The sequence below is a fragment of the Acanthopagrus latus genome, chromosome 7 (genome assembly GCF_904848185.1).
Source record: "Acanthopagrus latus isolate v.2019 chromosome 7, fAcaLat1.1, whole genome shotgun sequence".
Taxonomy (NCBI): domain Eukaryota; kingdom Metazoa; phylum Chordata; class Actinopteri; order Spariformes; family Sparidae; genus Acanthopagrus; species Acanthopagrus latus.
Genome location: NC_051045.1, coordinates 1,588,747 through 1,609,928, shown reverse-complemented (window position 1 = coordinate 1,609,928; position 21,182 = coordinate 1,588,747). Strand labels below are relative to the sequence as shown.

Here is a 21,182-nt window from a genome sequence, read left to right as displayed (position 1 = left end):
AATGATATGAGTTCTAAAAGTATCTGACTTTCACCTCAAACTAAATACTGTCTACCTTCTTTTTAATGTCATCGTCCCTTGAATGCTCACAGATGAGTATAAAGTGTGAAAAACAATCATTTCATGTTTTTAATGGAAGATGTGAGCTGAATTTTGAAACATGTGACTGCATCAAAGACTCAAACGCCACAGTATCAATAATTCAGCCTCCACTAATGTGTTTTGGGGCTTTTCGTCAGTATGAAATGACAAAATGATGCTGGGCGGCAGCTCGGTGAGCTAAGTGGCCCTGTTGGCTGATTTTATGAGTTTATTTTGTTTGCTCTCAGCTCGGCGAGGCGAAGCTACGTCTCCCAGCCGGACCTGCAGACATATCAGGAGGCAGGACGTTCTGCAGAGTCCTCTCATCGGCGGCTTTGTTACCGTTAGCTTCGTTAGCTCCTGTTTCTCCACGTGTAAAATGGAGGAGCCATTGTTTAAAGAAATTACTCTCCGCCTCATGTGAACCGCATGTGTGTCGTCTGGTCTGTCTGTCTGTCTGTCTGGAGTCGAGGTACAAAAGATGTGCTAACATAAAATAGCACCAGATGGTTTCAGTCAACTTGACTACTGCCAAGCATGAGAGGAGGAGGAGGAGGAGGAGGAGGAAGAGGGGGGTAAGAGCAAACGTTGGACTAAAAAATCCTCCTACGCCACATCCTAACTTTCCCTCCTCCTCCTCCTCCTCCTCCTCCTCCTCTTCTCTCATCCTACTCCCAGTCCAGGCTTTCTTTTCATCTCCCTCTCTCCGTCACATTCCCTCTTTCCCTCGGCTTCCCCTGCTCTTTTTTGGGGCTAAATCTTTCCTCCTCCCCTTTGATAAACCTCAACTTTCATCTCTTTCTGACTCTTTCAATCTCTCCCCCTCTGATCAACTTTCCTCTCCTCCTCCTCCTCCTCCTCTCTGGTTCTGGCCTAATTTGAGGTGATTCCACTGCCAAAGCAGTCGTGGTGAGAAAACCCCACAATGTAAACGACAGAAGAGAAGACAGACGTGTTGCTATGAGTGAAAAGAGGAATTCAGGAATAAACAGTCAAACAGAAACCTGGTGAAACTCATGAAAGGGACGGACGCACCGGGCAGAGACAGAAGGAAATGAAACATGTCGGTTTGTCTGTCGTCATGTGAATAAACGTCAGAGCTGAAAACTTTAGTCAAGTAGCAGAAAATTAATCAGTTCCATCTTCTCACATGTGAAGATTTGATGTTTTTCTCCATCAAACTCGACAGTAAAGTGAATATATTTGACGTTTAACAACAACATCTTAGGCTGTAAAGTCTTTTTGATCTTTTCAGATTTTTACAAACAAAGAGGATAAATTGGATTACCTCAGCACAGGAGGTTGTGTTATCGCCTGTCTTTGTTCGTTTGTTGGTTTGTGACCAGGATTACACAAAAACTACCAAACGGATTCCCACCAAACTTGGACAGAAGATGAGTCTTGGCTTACAATAAACCCCATTAACTTTTGGTGTGGATCCAGATAAAAAGTCTCATCCAGGATTTTTTTTCTCCTCCAACTGTCGTTTTTCATTGGCAGATGCTGCTTTTTTGAATTTTTTTGTTAATTTCCATGACATAATGTATTGATGTTGAAGAAAAAACTATAGATTTCACTGGCTGCTCTCTCTGGGTGATTACAGTTTGATATGGATCTAACTGAGAACCCTGATCTAGTGGATTTAAATATATTCTATTTGATATTGACAAGGTTAGATTGAATTAAAGGCAACTATTAGGCCTTAGTGGAGGTATTCACTCTAATGACTTCCATTTAAGTTAAAGGACCAGTTCATCCATACATTCAGTCATTATCTCCTGAACAACTGAAGTAGCTGGAGGCTGGTTTATAAAACAGGGTTAAAACAACCAAGAAATAACTGAAATACTCAAAAACTCAATTAAAACTGTGCCGAATTAACTGTTCGCACTTCCTGTTTGCAGTGAACATGTGGATGTTCAGACAACTGTCACTGAGTTACTGTGATACTGAAAAAAATTTAAAAACATGATGTTTCTAAGGCAAGTTCTGCACATGTGAGGAGCGTCTTCTTTTGAGGATTTCTAAGTCATCGTCTCCTCCTCCTGATGATATAAAGTCAGGTGAAGTGTCGTAGTCCACAGAACAGTTCTGGATTTTGTGATCTCAGGGCTTCTGGAGACTGTGATCCCATTAGATGGGCGGTATGGCAACATCTAATGTTTGTTTTCTTCCTGTTTTAAATCCAGTCTCCAGCAGCTTCAGTTGTTGAGCAGAATGATACAACTCTGTTTTACTGTGAAGCTCCAGAACTGTTCTGTGGACTACAACACTTCACCTGACTTTATATCATCAGGACGAGGAGAGGATGAGTCTGTAAATCTGCTTAAAAATCTAAAAGAAGACGCTCCTTACATGTGCAGAACCTGCCTGAGAAACATTATGTTTTCTTCAGACTGTTTGCAGATGAGTTCACTGCAAACAGGAAGTGCTAATTCAGTATTTTAGTCTTGGTCTCGGTTGTTTAGCAGAATGCAGCAACTCTGTTTTATTGTGAAGCTCCAGAAATGTTTTGTGGACTACGACACTTCATCCAACTTTAGTCAACATGGAGGGAGGAGATGATGACTGTGTTTTTATTTATGGGTGAACTATTCCTTTTAGAAGGTCACCAGCAGGTTAATCAATAGAGAAAATAATTGTTAGCTGGAGCTTTACATCAAATCATAAAACGTGACAGGTGAGGTCGTCCAGGTCGCTGCCCTGTGGGACTCCGTAACACAATAAAAACACCACCCACTCCCACAGAAACACAACTCTCCTGTTCTGTCCTCAGCACCAGGCGGTGGAGGGAACCACATGGCGCTGTTTATATCCATGATTTCACTGGCAGCACAAGGATGAAAACCGACATCAGCCCAGACAGAACCGGGCCCTGAGAGTTTCATCGTGAAAGGAGGCGAAGCTACAAACCAGCCGTGAATAATTGAGCATGATAATGTTGTGTAGTGCTGCGTTTCATCCAATATTCATAAAAACATGCCGCTGCAGATGACGTGGAAGAAAAAGCTGAATCAAGTCAGTGAGACACTCCCTGAAGACTGACTCACACACACACACACACACACACACACACACACACACACAGCCTCCACGTCCATCCACACCAACACACACTAAAGGGTCAGTTCGTCTTTTTCTCTTTTCAGTTATCAAAAGACGGATGCAGACAGTGAGAGCAGACAGAGGAGGATGTAATCTCTCTCACACACCCACACACACGCATACACACACGCACACAAACACACATATACATACATGTATATACAGTGACACACACACACACACACACAGCTCAGCGCTCACCCTGCACAGTTGTTCATACCTGCCATCGTATTATGTAAGACATCATCGCGCCCTCCGGCCCACTGACACACACACACACACACACACACACACACACACACACACACACACACACACACACACACACACACACACACACAGACACGAGCAGCATGGTGGGATGCTATTGTTGTCATCTTACCTCTGCAGGTGTCACGTCTCTCTCTGTCTTCTCGTCACGCTCTCTTCCTCTTCTTCTTCTTCTTCTTCTTCTTCTTCTCTGTCTTTATTTTCTCTTTCCCGTCCACTGAGTCGTGTCTTTTTTCCTCTCTCTCCTTTTTTTTGCACTGATGCTGCAGTGGAACATAAAACACACCCTTCTGAGCTCTGCCTCTCCTCCCTCCCTTCTTCCCTCCCTGCTGCTCTCTGATTGGCTGCTTCACAGAGATGACATCAGCGTCTTTCATTGCAGCCTCTCTCTCTCTCTCTCTCTCTCTCTCCCTCTGTATTCCCCTGGCACCTCCCTGCCCCTCCCTTCTCCTTTACCTCCATCTTACCCCCCCTCCTCATCCTCCTCCTCTATTTTTACCTCCCTCCATCCCTCTCTGTCTCCTCTCTGTGCTGGTTTTCTTGTCTTACTGGTGACCAGCTGGTTGGAAGAACATCACTGAATAAAATCTGCTTTTATACTGGCTGGCCAAATTAAAATATAAAAACTAATTACAGCATCAATGAGGGACTGCTGTTTAACGCTTGAATGAGTTTAAACTGAAGTTACAGTTTATCAACTCTGTCGACAGAAGGCGACATTTTAATATTTTGATCCTGTAAAATGTGTTTTTATTTATTTGGTGCGAAACTCAAAATACAAACTTCCTCAGTTTAATAAGAGCTGAGCCAGTGTGTGGGTGGAATAGTCAAACAAAAGTTAGTAATAATTATTATTATCACCAGCATGTTGTGTTAATTTATTACAAAAAAGGGGGTAGCTGAAAAGAATGGAAATATTGGCGATATTTCCATGTTCAAGCAGACTTTTCTCTGGGTCCTCAAAATCTTGATACATATATAATATAATATAATATAATATAATATAATATAATATAATATAATATAATATAATATAATATAATATGATATAATATAATATAATATAATATAATATAATATGATATAATATAATATAATATAATATAATTTCTGTTATATCATTCAGAATGAAGGACATTTGTGCTCAAAGCTAACTGAAGCTCACGTCATATTAATAGAATTCAAAGACTATTAAAGTTAAAGGTAGAATCAGTAGGATTTTGTCCCAGCTGTTCCTGAACGCACCACAAAGACAGTTGATTGTTGAGTCTCATTCCCAGGACGTCAAATAGACACATGTTGGGTTGGTAAAGCGTCCCGAGCAGCAACAAAGAGAGAAAATCAGAAACTCTCTGCAGATACGAGACACTAACACACCTTTTCTCCACATTCCAGCCTCCCTCTCTGTCTGTTTACGGATTCTTACGTCTTTGTCTCGTCTCGCTGCAGCTGAAAATGCATCAAACTAAAGTAACGAGGCTGTTCTGAAGCTGTGAGGAGGAGAAAGTTCAGGTGTTTGTGTTCAGATGCAGATGGAGTTCAGTAACAGAGTATTTGTTCTTCATTACCTCCAGCTTCTGGGACATCCGGCTGTTTTTCACGGGAAGTCGGATCATCTCCAGATGTTTTCATGCCTCAACCTGAAGAGAGTAGAGAGAAACAGAAAATGAGACATAAACAAACATAAAGCTCACATTCATCCTGCTGGTTGGCCCTGAATGATCCCTCAGTTACAGACTTCCTGGTTTTCTCATCTCGCAGGTTTTCATGGAAGGTGTTTGTGCCCTCTGCTACTGTTATTAATCAAAGTTATGTCTATATTCATATTACAATGCTAATGTTATATTCCACAAATATCTTCTCTGGTTAATTTCCATGAAAACATGTTGGACATTTTATTATTTTTAAACCACTGATGCTGATTCAAAAAGACCAGGTGAGAGGAGGGACAGCAGGAGACAACACTTGCTTACACTTGAATCCACTTCACCGTCTGTCTCTCTGGATGCTCTTCCCGCAAGGCTCCTCCTCCTCCTCCTCCTCCTCCTCCTCCTCCTCCTCCTCCTCCTCCTCCTCCTCCTCCTCGTCTTCCTCTCTAAATGGAAATTTTGTTCTCTTCTATCCAGACTGTAAAGGCCGGCGACACTAAAGTGGCATTTCAATGGCCAAAACACGCTTGCTCTTCCTTTGTGTGTGTGAGAGTGTGAAATACAGAAAGACAAATGTGTGAGAGAGGACAGATGGACGGGGAGAGTGTCTGTGTTTAAGGGTTTCTCTTTGGCAGGACGGTGCATACACACTGACCAGTTTGTGTGTGTGTGTGTGTGTGTGTGTGTGTGTGTGTGTGTGTGTGTGTGAGACTGTCCCTCCTCCTCTATCATTATCATTATTGTAATTATAATTATTATCATCAACACAAACCAGCAGTCTAACAATAGTAATCCTTCACTGTAGCTGCAGTAGATCAACACATAAACCACAGACACCTGAAGACGATCAGAGCAGCTCGACGCTCCGTCAGGTAACGAGCTGCAACAGCAAAGAAGAAGAGCAGCGACTTCATAATGACGTCCTGACGACAGTGTTTATATGTTTCAAAGACTCATCTATTAAAATAAAACAATGTAAAGTCCTGAGCACCAAACTAACATCTGTTCATGAAGTAATTCTCAGCACTTCATCGTCGGCAGCCGGACGTGTTTCTCCTCCATCAGACAGGCTTCTTCAGCTCTGACTGACCGGCTTTAAACTCTGTGTGGAGTGTACTTACAGTTCAAGTATAATAACTGTCAGACTCAGTGGTATTTATCTTGTAAAGTTGTGTTGTTTTGATGTTATTTATTGTTCAGTGCTGACCTGAGAGGGATGAGTTTCCCCTGTGGACGATAAAGAACATTGAATCCGCCCCTGAGTGATAAAAACACTTTAACATCGATTCTGACTTCACGTGAACTTTGAGATGTTTTTCGTTGTGGACCAGCTGTCATCCACAGAGCCGGGTCACCGGTCTGGAAATAAAAAGAGGGATTGTTTGAGAACACAGTGGCCTTTAGAGACAGAAACCTTCCTGAATCGCCCTCGATTTCATTTTCATCTTCTGATCTGCTGCTCAGCAAATTAAGTTTCCTCTCCAGCAGACAGCAGTTCCATTATCTCCTCCACCTCCTGCAGGTCGTCTTTGTCTCTCCCTCTGCCTCCACCCTTTCCTCCATCTCAGTGTCTTCCCTCACTTAAGGCATAATTCACTTAACCTGTACGTGTGTGTGTGTGTGTGTGTGTGTGTGTGTGTGTGTGTGTGTGCATGTGTGTGTGTTAAGATGCAGTGATCAATACAGCAGATGAGCATCTTCTCTCTCATCTCACATGTCCTTGTCTCATGTCTGGCATCGTCTGGGACATGTCATCACACACACACACACACACACACACACACACACACACACACACACACACACACACACACACACACACACACACACACACACACACACACACACACACACACACACACACACACACACACACACACACACACACACACACACACACAGCATATGGATACAGTTTACCGTAAGTGTGACTCAGCCGATATGACTGGAATACAGAACACCAAGAAACTGCAGCTCTCTCTCTCTCTCCCTCACACACACACACACACCTTGTACGACGACCTGTCCTACAGAGAGATTCGAAGAGTTAAACAGAGGAGAGAAATGAAAAGATGAATGAGAGTTAACACTTTTATTTAATTACACATCAATAAATCCTGTAAGGCAATTAGACCCATTAGGCTTATGAATCCTGCCACCCGCCGCCGCCCTTACTCTCCCTGTAAAACACACTCTGCTGCACACACACACACACACACACACACACACCGTTCAGCTTTATTCATTTCCTAATGTCTTTAAACCTTCATGTCATCAAAGGTTTTCATCCTCGTCTAATATGTGACCATTTAAACTGAGTCCTTCAGCAACTCTTCAGATACTGTGCTAACGTAGCTTAGCACAAAGATCGGAACCAAAGAGAAACCGGTTGGATGTGCAGGCTGAGGAGGATCGTTTGGCAGAGAAGCTTAATAACATTCATACTAATGATGTCATCGGTGACGCAATCACCTGAAGCGAAGAACTGAGAGGACACCGAAGACGAAGGTGAAACGAGGCAGAGCTCAACCGCTGGAGACGACGAAACAAAAAAAATGAAATAACAATAAATAAGCTTAATGTAAAAAGGTGTTGACAGGAAAATGTAAAATTTAACAACTTTACATTTAAATCTCTTAATTTAGTTTGCTATCCCATAATTATGGCTTTTCATTCCTTGATTGACTTATAATTTTATTTATTTCATAATTATGACATTTAATGCCATAACTGTCTTTAAAGCTCATAATCCTGACCCAGAAATATGACTTTTTTGTCTCAGAATTATGACCTTTAACTCACATTTAAACTCATAATTCTGACCTTTATGACTTTTTTATCAAGGCAAAGGCTCCTTTTTTCGAAAAGTGCTTCCATAGAAACCACACTGCCACTGAATGCCACTAAATCCTACAAACTAGACAAAAAAACTAATCTGATATCTTTATTTTTTATAAACAAAAACGTCAAGCATATTTCCCAAAATGGCCAAACTGTTCCTCCTCTCATCCTAATCAAACCACTGTTGTCTCATAAAGCGACACAGATCAACTGTCCTCCCTCTCAGGAGGTCCAGTTCTGATGAGCTGGTGTCATGAAGGTGATGATTGTTCGGTCCAGCATCAACTTCCTCCTCAGATACAGAACCACAGCACCAGGACAGTGAAAGTCTCATGCTGGTGATGATTAAAGTCACTCCTGCACTCAGACTACAGCGGTTCTGATCCGCTCCTGCTCGTGTCCCTGCATGTGATTTACAGATGAGTCTTACAGGTAATCAATACAAACAGCAGCCCGCCAACACCTCTGCCTCACGATGCCCTGATGAAATATCAGTACGATCTGACGTGGGAAACACTCCGAGGACTCACATCGAACAGTTTGAACAAACTCGGTCGTTTTCATCGATTATCGGCAAAGAGAGACGACTAATGTGAGCGAGCGGCTGCTGGACAGAGAAATGTCGACAAGGTTACTGGAGAAACTGGACACACACACACACACACACACACACACACACACACACACACACTTCAGTTGTTGTGTGTGTGTATGTGTGTTAATGTCGCCACCTCCAGGACTCTCTCTGAACAACACTTCCTTCAACATGATGACATTCATTTTAGCCCAAAGAATGTCTGTAAACATTTGTATATAAATTTATCATTAGATTTAGATTAAACATTTGTATTTAAATGTAGCCTTTATATTTAAATGTATCTATAGATTTAGATTTGACATTTAACTTTTAGATTCAAAGGTCCCATATAATAAAAAACAGGTTTTCTCTGGTCTCTACATATATAAGCTGGTCCTCTCTGAGCCTGCCAACTCCCTGAATAATGAAAACCAGTGATTCCTGCATCTCTGCAGCCCCACTGGTACCACGGAGCTCCTACAGGCTGGTCAGATTCTGCTCCTGTTGTCACGTAACTAAAGGAGTCATTATCATAGTCCCGCCTCCTCTGAGCGGAGACAGGAGATATCTGAGAGGAGGCTTCATCCCCGAGGTGAAAGTCGGTGTGTCCAGCAGTGAGACAGCAGAGTTTCACAGAACTGGACACACAAATCGCTGTTGTTGGTTGTATAAATCAACATCAGTGTCTATATTCTGTCCCAGCTACAGAACAACAGGAGACAGTGGTTGTGTTTCATATTTTAAGACAACATGGCGGCTGCGGTTCTGTTAGCTTGTGTGTGTTTGCTAATCGCTTCACGTCGGACTGCTTCAGTAACGAGGGTCAGTACAAAGCTGCTTTGCCTCGACACTGACCCTCGTAAAGGATCAGTACCAACCATACCGGACCCAGCAAACTGCACCGAGCCACCGAGAAGTGTCGCCGCGGTTTGATAGTATTTATAGTTGCTACGAGTCTGGTGAAGTCAGCTGGAAACTGGCTAACTAGTTAGCTCTGCTTCGGTCCGCTATGTAATGGCGTTTGAAGCGAGTTTAATGTTAATAATATTACGATGGAGCTTTGTTGTCACAGTAAAAAGTCTGGAAACATGTTCAGACTGGAGACAGAGACGATGCGAACAGTGTCCAAGAGTTTGGAGACAAACACAGCTTTCGCTAGCTGTTAGCCGTTAGCTTCACGGCAGTAACTGTAACAACACATACGAACAAACTAACATTATACAGACACACTAACCATTCTGAAACGTCCTGCCGCAGCCACAGAGTCTGTACTTCTTCAGCAGCTTCTCCTTCTGGGTCCGGTTCTGGGTCAAACTGGTTCGGTTGAAGGAATAAATCTCCGCGAGCCACAGCGATACATATATACATCCACGTAAACATTAGCGCATGCTAACTGCTAAGGCAAGGGGCCTCCCCTCCCTGAGAGTGACGTAGCAGGAAGGGCTCTCCAAGTGGGCGTGGACAGACGGAGCTCATTAGCATTTAAAGGTGCAGGCACCGAAACAGACTGCTCTGAATAGAGCTCTGTAGAGCGACTGTAGACAGCTGAAGTTCAGGACCAGGGGTGGGTTTGGGGCAATGCATATCGAATACAGAGCCGTTGGACCTCTGACAGCTGTGTGAAATTGATGAAAACAGTATAATATGGGACCTTTAATATTTAACGTTTGGATTTACATTTTCTAATTAGATTTAATATTTAAATTATATTATACAAGAGGTAAATATCACAAAGTTCACAAATATTGCTGTAAATCTGGTCAAAATTAAAATTTCATAATTTTTTTTTAAACATAGCATGTGCAACTTTACAATCAGTGCCCCATACTTTTACAGAATGGTTCTGACTCTAGATCTTATGATTATGACTTTTTAAATTCTCATTTAAAGACACAAATATGGAAGTTAAAAGACAGCTAGCAAAGCATTTAGTAAAAAAAAAAAAAAAGCAAACAAGAATTGATCATTACAAAGAAGTAACACAACAGCCACATGAGGAACAGCTCCAGCTTTACAACAAACACATGGCATAACGGAAAACCTGCTGCAGGTAATGCTGTTTTTTTCCAAGCTGGACTACTCCAGTACCGCAAACAGTATCAGTCATGTTCTGTGAGCACCGAGTAGTTGGTTCGGATCCATGCCGACTGGATCAAGGCTCTCGTAGGGGGACAGTTCTCACAGGGCGCAATCTGAAAGACAGAAATCACAAACAGAAGTTTACAGATAATGAGAACTGAACTGAAGTACAGACTCTTTTAGGAGCGGATGCCATCTGGTTTCTGTTCACTGTAACTGCTTTTTTATGTTCTGTACACTCAGTCAAAGTGAAGTCTGCTGGGGGTTAAGTTAGTTAAATAGAGGAAACGCTCTCAAGTTAAAACAGAGACGGTTCCAGTCCGATGGGCCGGATCATTCAGCTCTACGTCTTTCTAGACTCTTCTAGTTTAGTAATAGGAAATGCATTCAGAGCTATTTGGAGCTACTTATCAGCCACCTTCAATGCAGCACTGAGTTCTCTCCCCAGACAACCATTCACACCTGGGCTCACCTGGCCATAGCAACCCACATGACAACAACCCACAAGTGGCCTTGACGACTCTGTAAGGACACTCCCACACCGAGTTTAAACCCCTGCAACTCCCCTCCAGTGAGTTAGAACTGAAGAAGCCTCTTGGACAAGACACTGAAACATCCAGTTGACTACGATGCAGCACTTAGAATCACCATGACCTGAAACTGAACAGCCTCATTTATCAGCGTGATTTGCATCACATTTGCATTGAATTTGCGTTGACAGTAAACAAGAGTGGTATGAAGTCATCTCCATGTTTGTGCCACCGGAGTTTCCCGCGGTCCTCGAGCCTGTGGAGCAGATGAAATGTTTCTCTCTGTTGTCATGACAAATTATTCAAAGTGCACATTTGACTGCTCAGGTTGAACAAACAGGAAACAGCCACCGATAAGACACCAACCACACACACACACACCTCACACTGAGTAAGAAAAGGGAAGTTGCAGGTGCTGCCTCACGATCAAGTTTGCGTGTCCTCTGAATGCAGATTACGGTCAGCACCAGCCCCAAGATGATCACGATGACGAGAATCCCGACCACATACAGCAGCACGTCTGTGAGAGCTTGAAGTGAGGAAAGGTTTGTGTCGGACTGTAGAAGAATTGTGCACAACGGAGCAGACTATGGTCAGCAAGTAGCAAGTACGGTGAAGCTCCGGAAATGTTCTGTGGACTACGACACCCGACTTTAAATCATCAGGAGGGAGGAGAGGATGACTAAAGTTTTAGTTTTTGGGTGAACTGTTCCTTTAAAAAGTGTCACTTTAAGAAGTGTCGATCTCAGAATGAGACGTAACCTGGAGGACAGTTAAGGTGGAACGCTCCTAAAGTTTAGTTCCATATAAATACACGGACAATCTGTTGTTTTGTTGTTAGTGAAAAACAATATTGACCTTGAAGTTGAAAAAGGAGCCTCATGTAAGAAACAATACTAAAATCAAAAGCCGGAAAAGTCACGTGAGATATCACATGGATAGTTGTTGCTGGAAGACAGTAGTTCCAAATGAGTTTGACCCGAAAACGAAAATATGGTAAATCTCAAAAGTGCCTCTTTTGTCATGATTATGCTTTTACATGAAGGTTTGACTCATATACATTCACAAAAAAGCCTAGGTTGCATTTTGGCGAGAGTTTTGCTTAAACATATTTAATTTCCCATTACAACCTGATGTACTTGTATTCATCTGGTGTCAAGACATAATCAGATGGTAGAACTGCAACATATTATGATTTATGATTTTGAAAAGAACTTGGAAATCAGCAGCGATCACAGCAGATAATCGTCATTCTGCACATGTTCGAGGCGTTTCCTCTCTCAACCCTGTAATTAAAGATCAGCTCTTTCTTGGAAGTGTGGCAGAGAGAAGAATCACAGTCAGTGTGTTAATGATGTTAGTGAACTGGGCCTATCGCAGATAAATGATTTTAATCCTGATAAATCTTTCAGAAAATAAAACGTCCTGTTTTTTTAAGCCCTTTAATTGACATTTACCATTAAGTATGTTACCTAATAAAAAAAACAATACACCATATGCCAAGTATACTTGTTGCCTAAAGCTAACCAGGAAACTGACAAGAAACAGAAAGTAATACATCGACTTACTGTGAAAATAACAAGTGAACACAGTGTAATAAAAAAATAAAAAAATAAAGAAGAAGAAGAAGAAGAAGAAGAACAACAACAACAACAACAACAACAACAACAACACATGAACATTGTAAAGGTATGTTCTCCTCAGTGAGTCTACTTAACTCGCTGCACCAACATCTTGCTCCTGATGTGATCTTGTCACTGTCTTCTAAATGCTGAACTGATTCTGGTCCTGGGTCAGTATCTATTTTAACCAAAAAACAACTGACACATTTTTTTAACAGAATATTTCACACAACTGGCTACAACATCCTCACTTATTCGTCGCCATGCATTTGCTCTGTTTTGTCTTGATACTGCTCGATGTAAATGTAAAAACATAGGATATTATATTCTCTTCCATGTCTTGGTGGCATTGCTGTCCATTTGAAAAGAATCTCCTTGCACTGTATGAATGCAGGGTGCGCTGTCTGCAGTTATGAAAACATGGTCATCGTATTGGCAACATCTGCGTTGTGTGGTCATCTACAGACTGAACTATTTGGTCATCTATGAGAAAGTTTCTCCAACAGGAGGCGACTCTTCCTCCTACAGAGGACACAGACACACTGAGGAACCAGACCAGAGCCTAAACCCAGGATAAAGAGGTTCAGTGAATGTGGTGTTGTAGGTGTGCAGGTGGATCAGTGAGTCAGAGGAGACTTTGTAGAAGGACAGAGTGCCAGCAGGACAGTCCACATACACTGCTACTCTGTTAGAGACAGAGGAGGTGGAGGAGGAGGAGGAGATGGTTGTCACCATCTTATTGTGACAGGCATAGTAACCAACATCAGAGCAGTCCAGACTCCAGGACTGATCATTTAATCCAAACAAACAGTCATCACTGTCTCCTGTCCTGCTGACTTCTCTGTAACTCACTGATATAAAAGCCCCTCCTCTCCACTCCACCTCCCAGTAACAGCGACCAGTCAGACTGTTTCTACACAGCAGCTGACACCAGTCAAATCTGTCTTGATGACCAGGGTACGGCAGCTCCTCCTCCACATGTGTCATCTTCCTGTTGTTGTCAGACAGTTTGATGTTTCTGTTTACGGTGTTTGTGTCGAGCGTGAGTTCGCAGGAATCTGGTTGAGAGAAGACGTGACACAGCAGCAGATATTTATCATTAATGCTGATGACATCAGTGTGTGCTTTGTTTTCATCAATCAAATTAAATCATACTTACACTTCCTCAGAGCTGGTCTCAACCACTGGACTCCACAAGGCTCCACCCTGAAAGAAGTCCAGCAGATCCTCATTCAACATGGAGATTACATTCTCAATACATGCTCTCATATGTTATAATTAATCAGGTGATATACTTTTAATTGAGTGGAGCTTCTTCTTATTGGCCATTTACTGTCAACATGATAATTCACGTAAATGTTTCACTATGTTCACCTAGTCCATGCCCAAGTCTGTCTGCGGTTTTCTCCTGGGCAGGTAGTGTACAGTGATTTAATCAGAGCTATTTAGAGGATAGTAGCTGCTCCTGGAAATGGAGGTGTGCTGCAAAATCCAAAACTAGAAGCTTAAAGAGGCTTAAAAGCTCCGTAGATCTGCAGAGACGGAAACATTTATCATCTGGAGGCCCCAAAAATAAATCTCTTTGGACTCTGACACACCATGTTGGCAATCAGCTGATGGTTCTTCAGTGCCACCTGCAGTCAGTGGAGGAAATTGCCGTGTGCAACTTTCTCACTCTTAATTTTAATTACGACCAAAAATATCTTCCATACAGAGGATCCTCCAAGTGCTCTCAAAATGAAACTGTGAATTTCTGACTGTATCTATGAACGTAGCATATTTACAGTCAGACAACCTGTGGCTAAGAGCCAATACTGAAATAGAAACTTCTAAAAACAAATTCTTTTGCAATTGGAGGGGGGACACTGCTCCTACTGACTTTTGCTTAGTTGCATTAAAATACCATGTAATACTGTTCGACATGAGCCCACACGTTTACATTGCTGTCCTACTCCCCAATGCTGCAACAAGAAAATGTTCCTCTGTCTGTATTGACTGTCTGATGTGGTCAGTATTTATCAGCTCCAGTTGTTTGAGGTCACCTTGGGGTGTCAGGGTCTTGTGAACTGGCCTGACAATGTGACAATGATTCCAGCCTTCTCTCTTCTCTCCAAGACTGATTGTAGCTTCAACAGGCCTTCCCATACCTGAGAGTGTCCAGTCTCCACTCTGGATCCTCCAGTCCAGCAGAGAGCAGCTTCACTCCTGAGTCTCCTGGATTATTGTAGCTCAGGTCCAGCTCTCTCAGATGGGTGGGGTTGGAGCTCAGAGCTGAGGCCAGAGAAGCACAGCCTTCCCCTGTGATCAAACAGCCTGACAACCTGCGATCACACAAAACAACACAAGTTGTCCTCAGTGTCCTCATCCATTATGTTCACAAGTTCTTTTTGTTAATTCAAACATTACACTTGCTGCATTATTTAAAAAAAGCTAAATATTCTAACACCTACAGTTTTGTTAACTTTTAAAGTTATGTATAATTAGAGACTTGGCCGCATTGACTGATAGCTAGATACAAACTGTGTGGTCGGCTTCACCTCAGCTAATTCCAGTTAGAAAAGGCAGGTAAACTTGTGGTCTCTAACAGTAAAGTTAAACTGATGTGCTAGCTTGTAGTCAATCTCTCCCCTGTTGGTTTGTCAATTTGTCTTGTTAACCTGGCTGGACAGTACCTAGCCCATACCTCTCTGTCTGTTTTATTTACCAGCCACTTCAAGCACTATAACTCAACTCATTTCATCTACTCAACTGAAATACAACTCATTTATTATGTTTAATAAATGCCAGCAGGCAGCAGTGTTTATCAACTGCAGCTTGGAAAGATCTACATCTTGGAGAGACCACACAAGTCTCTATGTGATCGCCCCTAAGGCATTCTGAAATTCGCTTCTCTTTATGATAGCTTGTTAGCCTATTTAGCTTATTTAACTAAATAGGCTCACTTCAGCTCCACCTCGTTGTCTATTTTTGATTAACAAGCAGAGTCAGGCACTCCTAAGATGGTGGGTCAATGATCCTAACCTGAGAGTTTCCAGGGCACAGAGTGGACTCCGTAGCCCAGCAGACAGCAGCTTCACTCCTGAATCCTGCAGGTTGTTGTTACTCAGGTCCAGCTCTCTTAGACTAGAGGACTTTGAGCTGAGAACTGAAGACAGAGCTTCACAGCTCCTCTCTGAGAGGTTACAGCCACTCAATCTGAAAACAGTGACACAGATAACACAAGTACACAGATTTATTTCTTTCCTGTTGAAAATGGACTATTTAAAATATTTATTAATCTTTCTCCTTACAGGGCTTTGTTGGAGGCTTTGACCACTGGCAGCAGCCTCAGAAGAGCCTCCTCTGAAGCAGAGTATTTCTTCAGGTCAAACACGTCCAGATCTTTTTCTGATGACAATAAGATGAAGACCAGAGCTGACCACTGAGCAGGAGACAGTTTATCTGTTGAGAGATGTCCTGATCTCAGGTACTGTTGGATCTGCTCCACTAGAGAACGATCATTCAGTTCATTCAGACAGTGAAATAGATTGATGCTCTTCTCTGAAGAAAGAGCTGTACTTATCTTTCCCTTAATGTACTGGATTGTTTCCTGATTGGTCTGTGGGCTACTTCCTGACTGTGCCAGCAGGCCGCCTAGGAGAGTCTGATTGGTCTGCAGAGACAAGCCCAAGAGGAAGCGCAGGAACAAGTCCAGGTGTCCGTTTGGACTATCTAAGGCCTCGTCCACAGAACTCTGGTAGAAGTTTGTCTTTGCAGATTCTTCTCTTCTTGTAAACTTTTCTTCTGACAACAGATTGACTCCAGAGTTGATGAAAGTCAGATGGACATGAAGAGCAGCCAAAAACTCCTGAACACTCAGATGGATGAAGCAGAACACCTTGTCCTGGTACAGTCCTCTCTCCTCTATAAAGATCTGTGTGAACACTCCCGAGTACACTGAGGCTGCTGTGATATCGATGCCACACTCTGTCAGGTCTGATTCATAGAAGATCAGGTTTCCTTTCTGCAGCTGATCAAAAGCCAGTTTTCCCAGAGACTCAATCATATTCCTGCTCTCCGGAGTCCAGTGTGGATCTGTCTCAGACTTCCCATCATATTTGATGTTCTTCACTTTGGCCTGAACCACCAGGAAGTGGATGTACATCTCAGTCAGGGTCTTGGGCAGCTCTCCTCCCTCTCTGGTCTTCAACACATCCTCCAGAACTGTAGCAGTGATCCAGCAGAAGACTGGGATGTGGCACATGATGTGGAGGCTTCGTGATGTTTTGATGTGGGAGATGATTCTGCTGGCCTGCTCCTCATTTCTGAATCTCCTCCTGAAGTACTCTTTCTTGTGTGGATTAGTGAACCCTCTGATCTCTGTCACCATGTCAACACACTCAGGAGGGATCTGATTGGCTGCTGCAGGTCGTGTGGTTATCCAGAGGCGAGCAGAGGGAAGCAGTTTCCCCCTGATGAGGTTTGTCAGCAGCACATCCACTGAGGTGGACTCTCTAACATCAGTCAGGATCTCAGTGTTGTGGAAGTCCAGAGGAAGTCGACACTCATCCAGACCGTCAAAGATGAAAACAACCTGGAACTCTTCAAAGCTGCAGATTTCTTTGGTTTCAGTGAAGAAGTGATGAACAAGTTCCACCAGGCTGAACTTTTTCTCTTTCAGCACATTCAGCTCTCTGAAAGTGAATGGAAATGTGAACTGTATGTCCTGGTTGTCTTTGTCTTCAGCCCAGTCCAGAGTGAACTTCTGTGTTAAGACTGTTTTCCCGATGCCAGCCACTCCCTTTGTCAGCACTGTTCTGATTGGTTTGTCTCTTCCAGGTGAGGCTTTAAAGATGTCTTCTTGTCTGATTGTCGTCTCGGGTCTGAAAGATTTCCTGAACGCTGTTTCAATCTGTCTGACCTCATGTTCATCATTGACCTCTGCAGTCCCTCCCTCTGTGATGTAGAGCTCCGTGTAGATCTGGTTCAGAAGGGTTGGGTTTCCTGCTTTAGCGACTCCCTCAAACACACACTGGAACTTCCTCTTCAGGTTAGACTTAAGTTTAAGCTGATAAACTGGAGCAGGTTGTCCTGAATGAACACAAGACAAACAAGATCAGTCAGTCAAATATGTCTTACATTGAGTATATGAACATATTTTGTTCCATCTCTTGAGAACTTAGTAAATAGTCAATTTATTCCTCATGTTAAATTGTTCCCTCTTACTGCTCTGCAGACAGTCAGCCAGCTCCTCCTGCTTCATTCTCCTCAGGAAGTGCTGTGTGATCTTCAGGAACGCCTCTCTGCTGCTCCTCATCTGCTTGTCGTCTTCACCATCCAACACCTCCTCATCCTCGCACTGACTCTCTGAGCATTCTGGGTAATCTGAACTCAGAACCCTCTGAAACCTCTTCAGCTCGTTCTTCACAAAGGTGACAATTTCTTCCTCCAGCAGCTAGAACATAATTTTATATGATTGACATGAGGAAACTAAGAGCATGGATTCAAACATCAGATCCATGTTGAACAGAGGTGCAGCTTGGTGATTATTGTGAATGGAGCACATGTAAAGTAGTTGCTGTAGATGTACAGACCGTGAATACAGAGTCCAGGTGTGTTTGTTGCTGCTGGGCTGACTGACCACTGGGAACATCTGGGATCTCCTGGTTCACTCTGTGGAGGGATAATGACTAATTAACTCACATGATGTCTGTCCACACTGAGAGAAACACAAGGCGTGTCCATGAGGTCATGCTTGGATGTGAACAGTGAACCAGATGACTTTCTATAGTAGTAAATGTTCACTCGTCCTGCTGATCCCACTGAGAATCAGCACCTCAGTCTGCAGGTGATCGTAACTTTGAGCTTATTGTTTTGTAGTTTTGCCTCATCAGTCAGTTTGGCTCAGTCCCAACAGATCGAACCCATCGATGCAGCTCTCCCTCCCTCACTGTCCACTGCTGAGGTGCTCAGGAGCAAGGCAACAAGAGGTCCAGTGGAGCTGCACAGTATCTGCTTGTATCAGGCTGGTTGAATCTCTGAAAGAATGTGTTTGACTGTGTGGTTGTGAAGCAGATTTGAGAGTCTAAAAAAAAAAAAACCTTAATTAGTTTTAATTCAGTTTTAAATCCTCAACTTTGATCAACAGAGCAGGTTCCATCTTTGAACAGAACTGGATGATCCACTGACTAGTTACTCCTCATTGTCATACAGCTGGGTTCAGATTTTTCCAACTTCCTACTGACAGAAACAATGAATAAATTCTGTACTGTACCAACAAAACCCCACAACAAAACCTGTCAGTGATTTAAAACATTTACTGCACACAGTATATTCCAGTTAATCAGCTGTTTGCATTTAATTGCATTTTGTATCACACCGTGGGGCCATCGGACCCTGCTCTCTCTTATTCACATGTTAAATAACTTTAATGTGTTTTATTCTTTGGACAAATACTGTACAATTTTGCCTCTTGTTGAGGCTGTGCATTTCCAATTTCTTTCACACATTTCTTATTACATTTTATAACTAAAAATGCAATAAAACTAATTTCTAGGCAATCAAACGAAAAAAAGCAACATTATCCTGGATCACCTACGACAAGATTAAAGATGATGGAGCGAATACATAAACTAACTGCGGCTCTTTCTGCAGCTAAACCTGAACAAGGAGAAACATTTAAATTCTCACCAGCACAGACTGAACAGCAGCCCTGGGCTCAGTGCTCCAGCGTTATTTGCATATATTCAAACTCTGACTCACAAACTCCTCAGAGAGATAGTGGTAACTAAGTGATGTCACAATGAGACTTAATCACTGAACACTTGTCACAGTTATTGTGCTTACTGTGCTCCTGTCAATGTCTGAAATCCTCACCTTTGGTCAACAGGGTGGCGTCCATCTTCGAAGTGCAGCGGACTCTCCATTGACCAGTTACTCTTCACTGACACACAGCTGGGATCAGGCTCAGCACAGTCAGGTGTCATCTGGATCCTGATGGAAAATAAATGTGTTAAAGCTCGCATGTTTAGAGGGAGTCCAGCCCAGCCTATAATATTATATAATATTAGCAGTAAATGTTACAGTAGACCACACTTTCTGGACCAAACCCGGCACATCACGTTCACATTGTATGATTCTTAGTCACCTTCACATCAGGACGTGCAGGTGGAGGTGGTAGCTGGATGACAGTTTGAGCTACACCACCTTCGGTCATTTTCAGTCATTTTTCTTCAGCCTGACCAAGAGTTTTTATGCACCCAATCAATCAGAGCATAGACAACCCAAATTCAACCTAAACAAATGTAATGTAGCAACATAAAGAAACATTCAGGTTGAACTTCTCTGTGGTTTTGCAGAAACACACTCAGCAAACATTTTTTTCTGCCGATTGGGTTTGAAAGTCTCCTTGTACAAAAGACTGTGAAATGACGCCTAATATGTCTGAATGCAGGTCTGACAAACTTTTTTTAATTACTAACATTATGGAAGTGTTAGTATTTCCTAATCATGAAACTAAATATGACTGATGATACGACCGACTGTCCGGCTGTAGTTTAATGCAGATAAATGTTTTCGTCTCACATGAAGAATCAAATTCTTTGCCACAATGAGAGGATTCAGACAGGTAGAGAGTCACCTCACCTGTGAGAGTCAGTCTGGCTGTCCTGCTCCTCACATCGTGTGTGTCCGTCCTCACACTGATTGGCTGCAGACTCCATACCTTCACACAGACACAACATGCTGACAGAGCTCTCACATGATTCCTCGTCTCTCCTCTCAGTCACATGATAAACACACGAAGAAACAGCGTATTCACCTGAACACATGACATTCATTTGAAAGTTTCAGTGCCAGAAACATTATACATTACTCTGAAAATAGAGATAGCCAGTAAAATATAATACATTACACTGATCACAGACATCAGACATCTCCACAACTGACCAGGAGAGCTACCTTCACACCAAGAAGGAAAATGTAGTAAAAAAAGAGTCTTAACTTGCCTTTTCTTAATAAAATCAAAACAAAAAGACAAAAACAAAGACAGTCAGGCAGCTGAGTACAAAGCAAACTGTGACAGACTTCGTTCACATGACGGTCTTGTCCTTCTTCCTCTTCCCTTTAACACAGAGGAACATGAAGTATGAATCCAGCAGAGGGAGCTGTTGACGGAGCGGGTCTCAGCTTATGGCCCCAGTGCTCCACCTGCTGGTGTCCTCTGGTAACTACAGCTGTGTTCACTGACACTGGTGTTAGTGTTGTGTTGGACTGCATCATATTCAGACGTGTTTCTATTATTCTGACCCACCTCATGAGTGCAAACAGGTGACACTTTACAAGAAGGCTGCATGAATATGATCATATGATCTAATACAGTAATAAACATTAACAGATAATGTATCTGAAAATCATGAACTGATGTGTTCATGTTAATTCAGATGTTAAT

General features: G+C 42.6%; 4 protein-coding genes across 6 annotated transcripts in view; 1 reads left to right on the top strand and 3 right to left on the bottom strand.

Moving 5' to 3' along the window:
• The window catches only part of LOC119022456 (neural cell adhesion molecule L1.1-like), a 37,502-nt gene extending 33,768 nt beyond the window's left edge, over positions 1 to 3,734 (bottom strand). For all 3 annotated transcript variants that reach the window (XM_037103368.1, XM_037103369.1, XM_037103370.1), the window contains exon 1: positions 3,569 to 3,734. The gene's annotated coding sequence lies outside the window, so the exon portion shown is untranslated. The remainder of the gene's footprint in view (positions 1 to 3,568) is intronic.
• The window catches only part of LOC119022489 (putative C-type lectin domain family 20 member A), an 826,153-nt gene that overhangs the window by 108,079 nt on the left and 696,892 nt on the right, over positions 1 to 21,182 (top strand). The window lies entirely within an intron of this gene.
• LOC119022462 (macrophage mannose receptor 1-like) overlaps positions 1 to 21,182 on the bottom strand; it is a 409,060-nt gene that overhangs the window by 80,872 nt on the left and 307,006 nt on the right. The window lies entirely within an intron of this gene.
• LOC119022457 (NLR family CARD domain-containing protein 3-like) lies at positions 12,559 to 20,682 on the bottom strand. The gene is made up of 10 exons (XM_037103371.1): positions 20,646 to 20,682; positions 20,378 to 20,552; positions 19,610 to 19,726; positions 18,328 to 18,406; positions 17,960 to 18,188; positions 16,045 to 17,824; positions 15,776 to 15,949; positions 14,902 to 15,075; positions 13,914 to 13,960; positions 12,559 to 13,812 (listed from the first exon to the last, which is right to left on the bottom strand). Exons 1-10 carry the CDS (start codon positions 20,665 to 20,667, stop codon positions 13,277 to 13,279), a joined length of 3,333 nt encoding a protein of 1,110 aa, XP_036959266.1. The 5' UTR covers positions 20,668 to 20,682; the 3' UTR covers positions 12,559 to 13,276.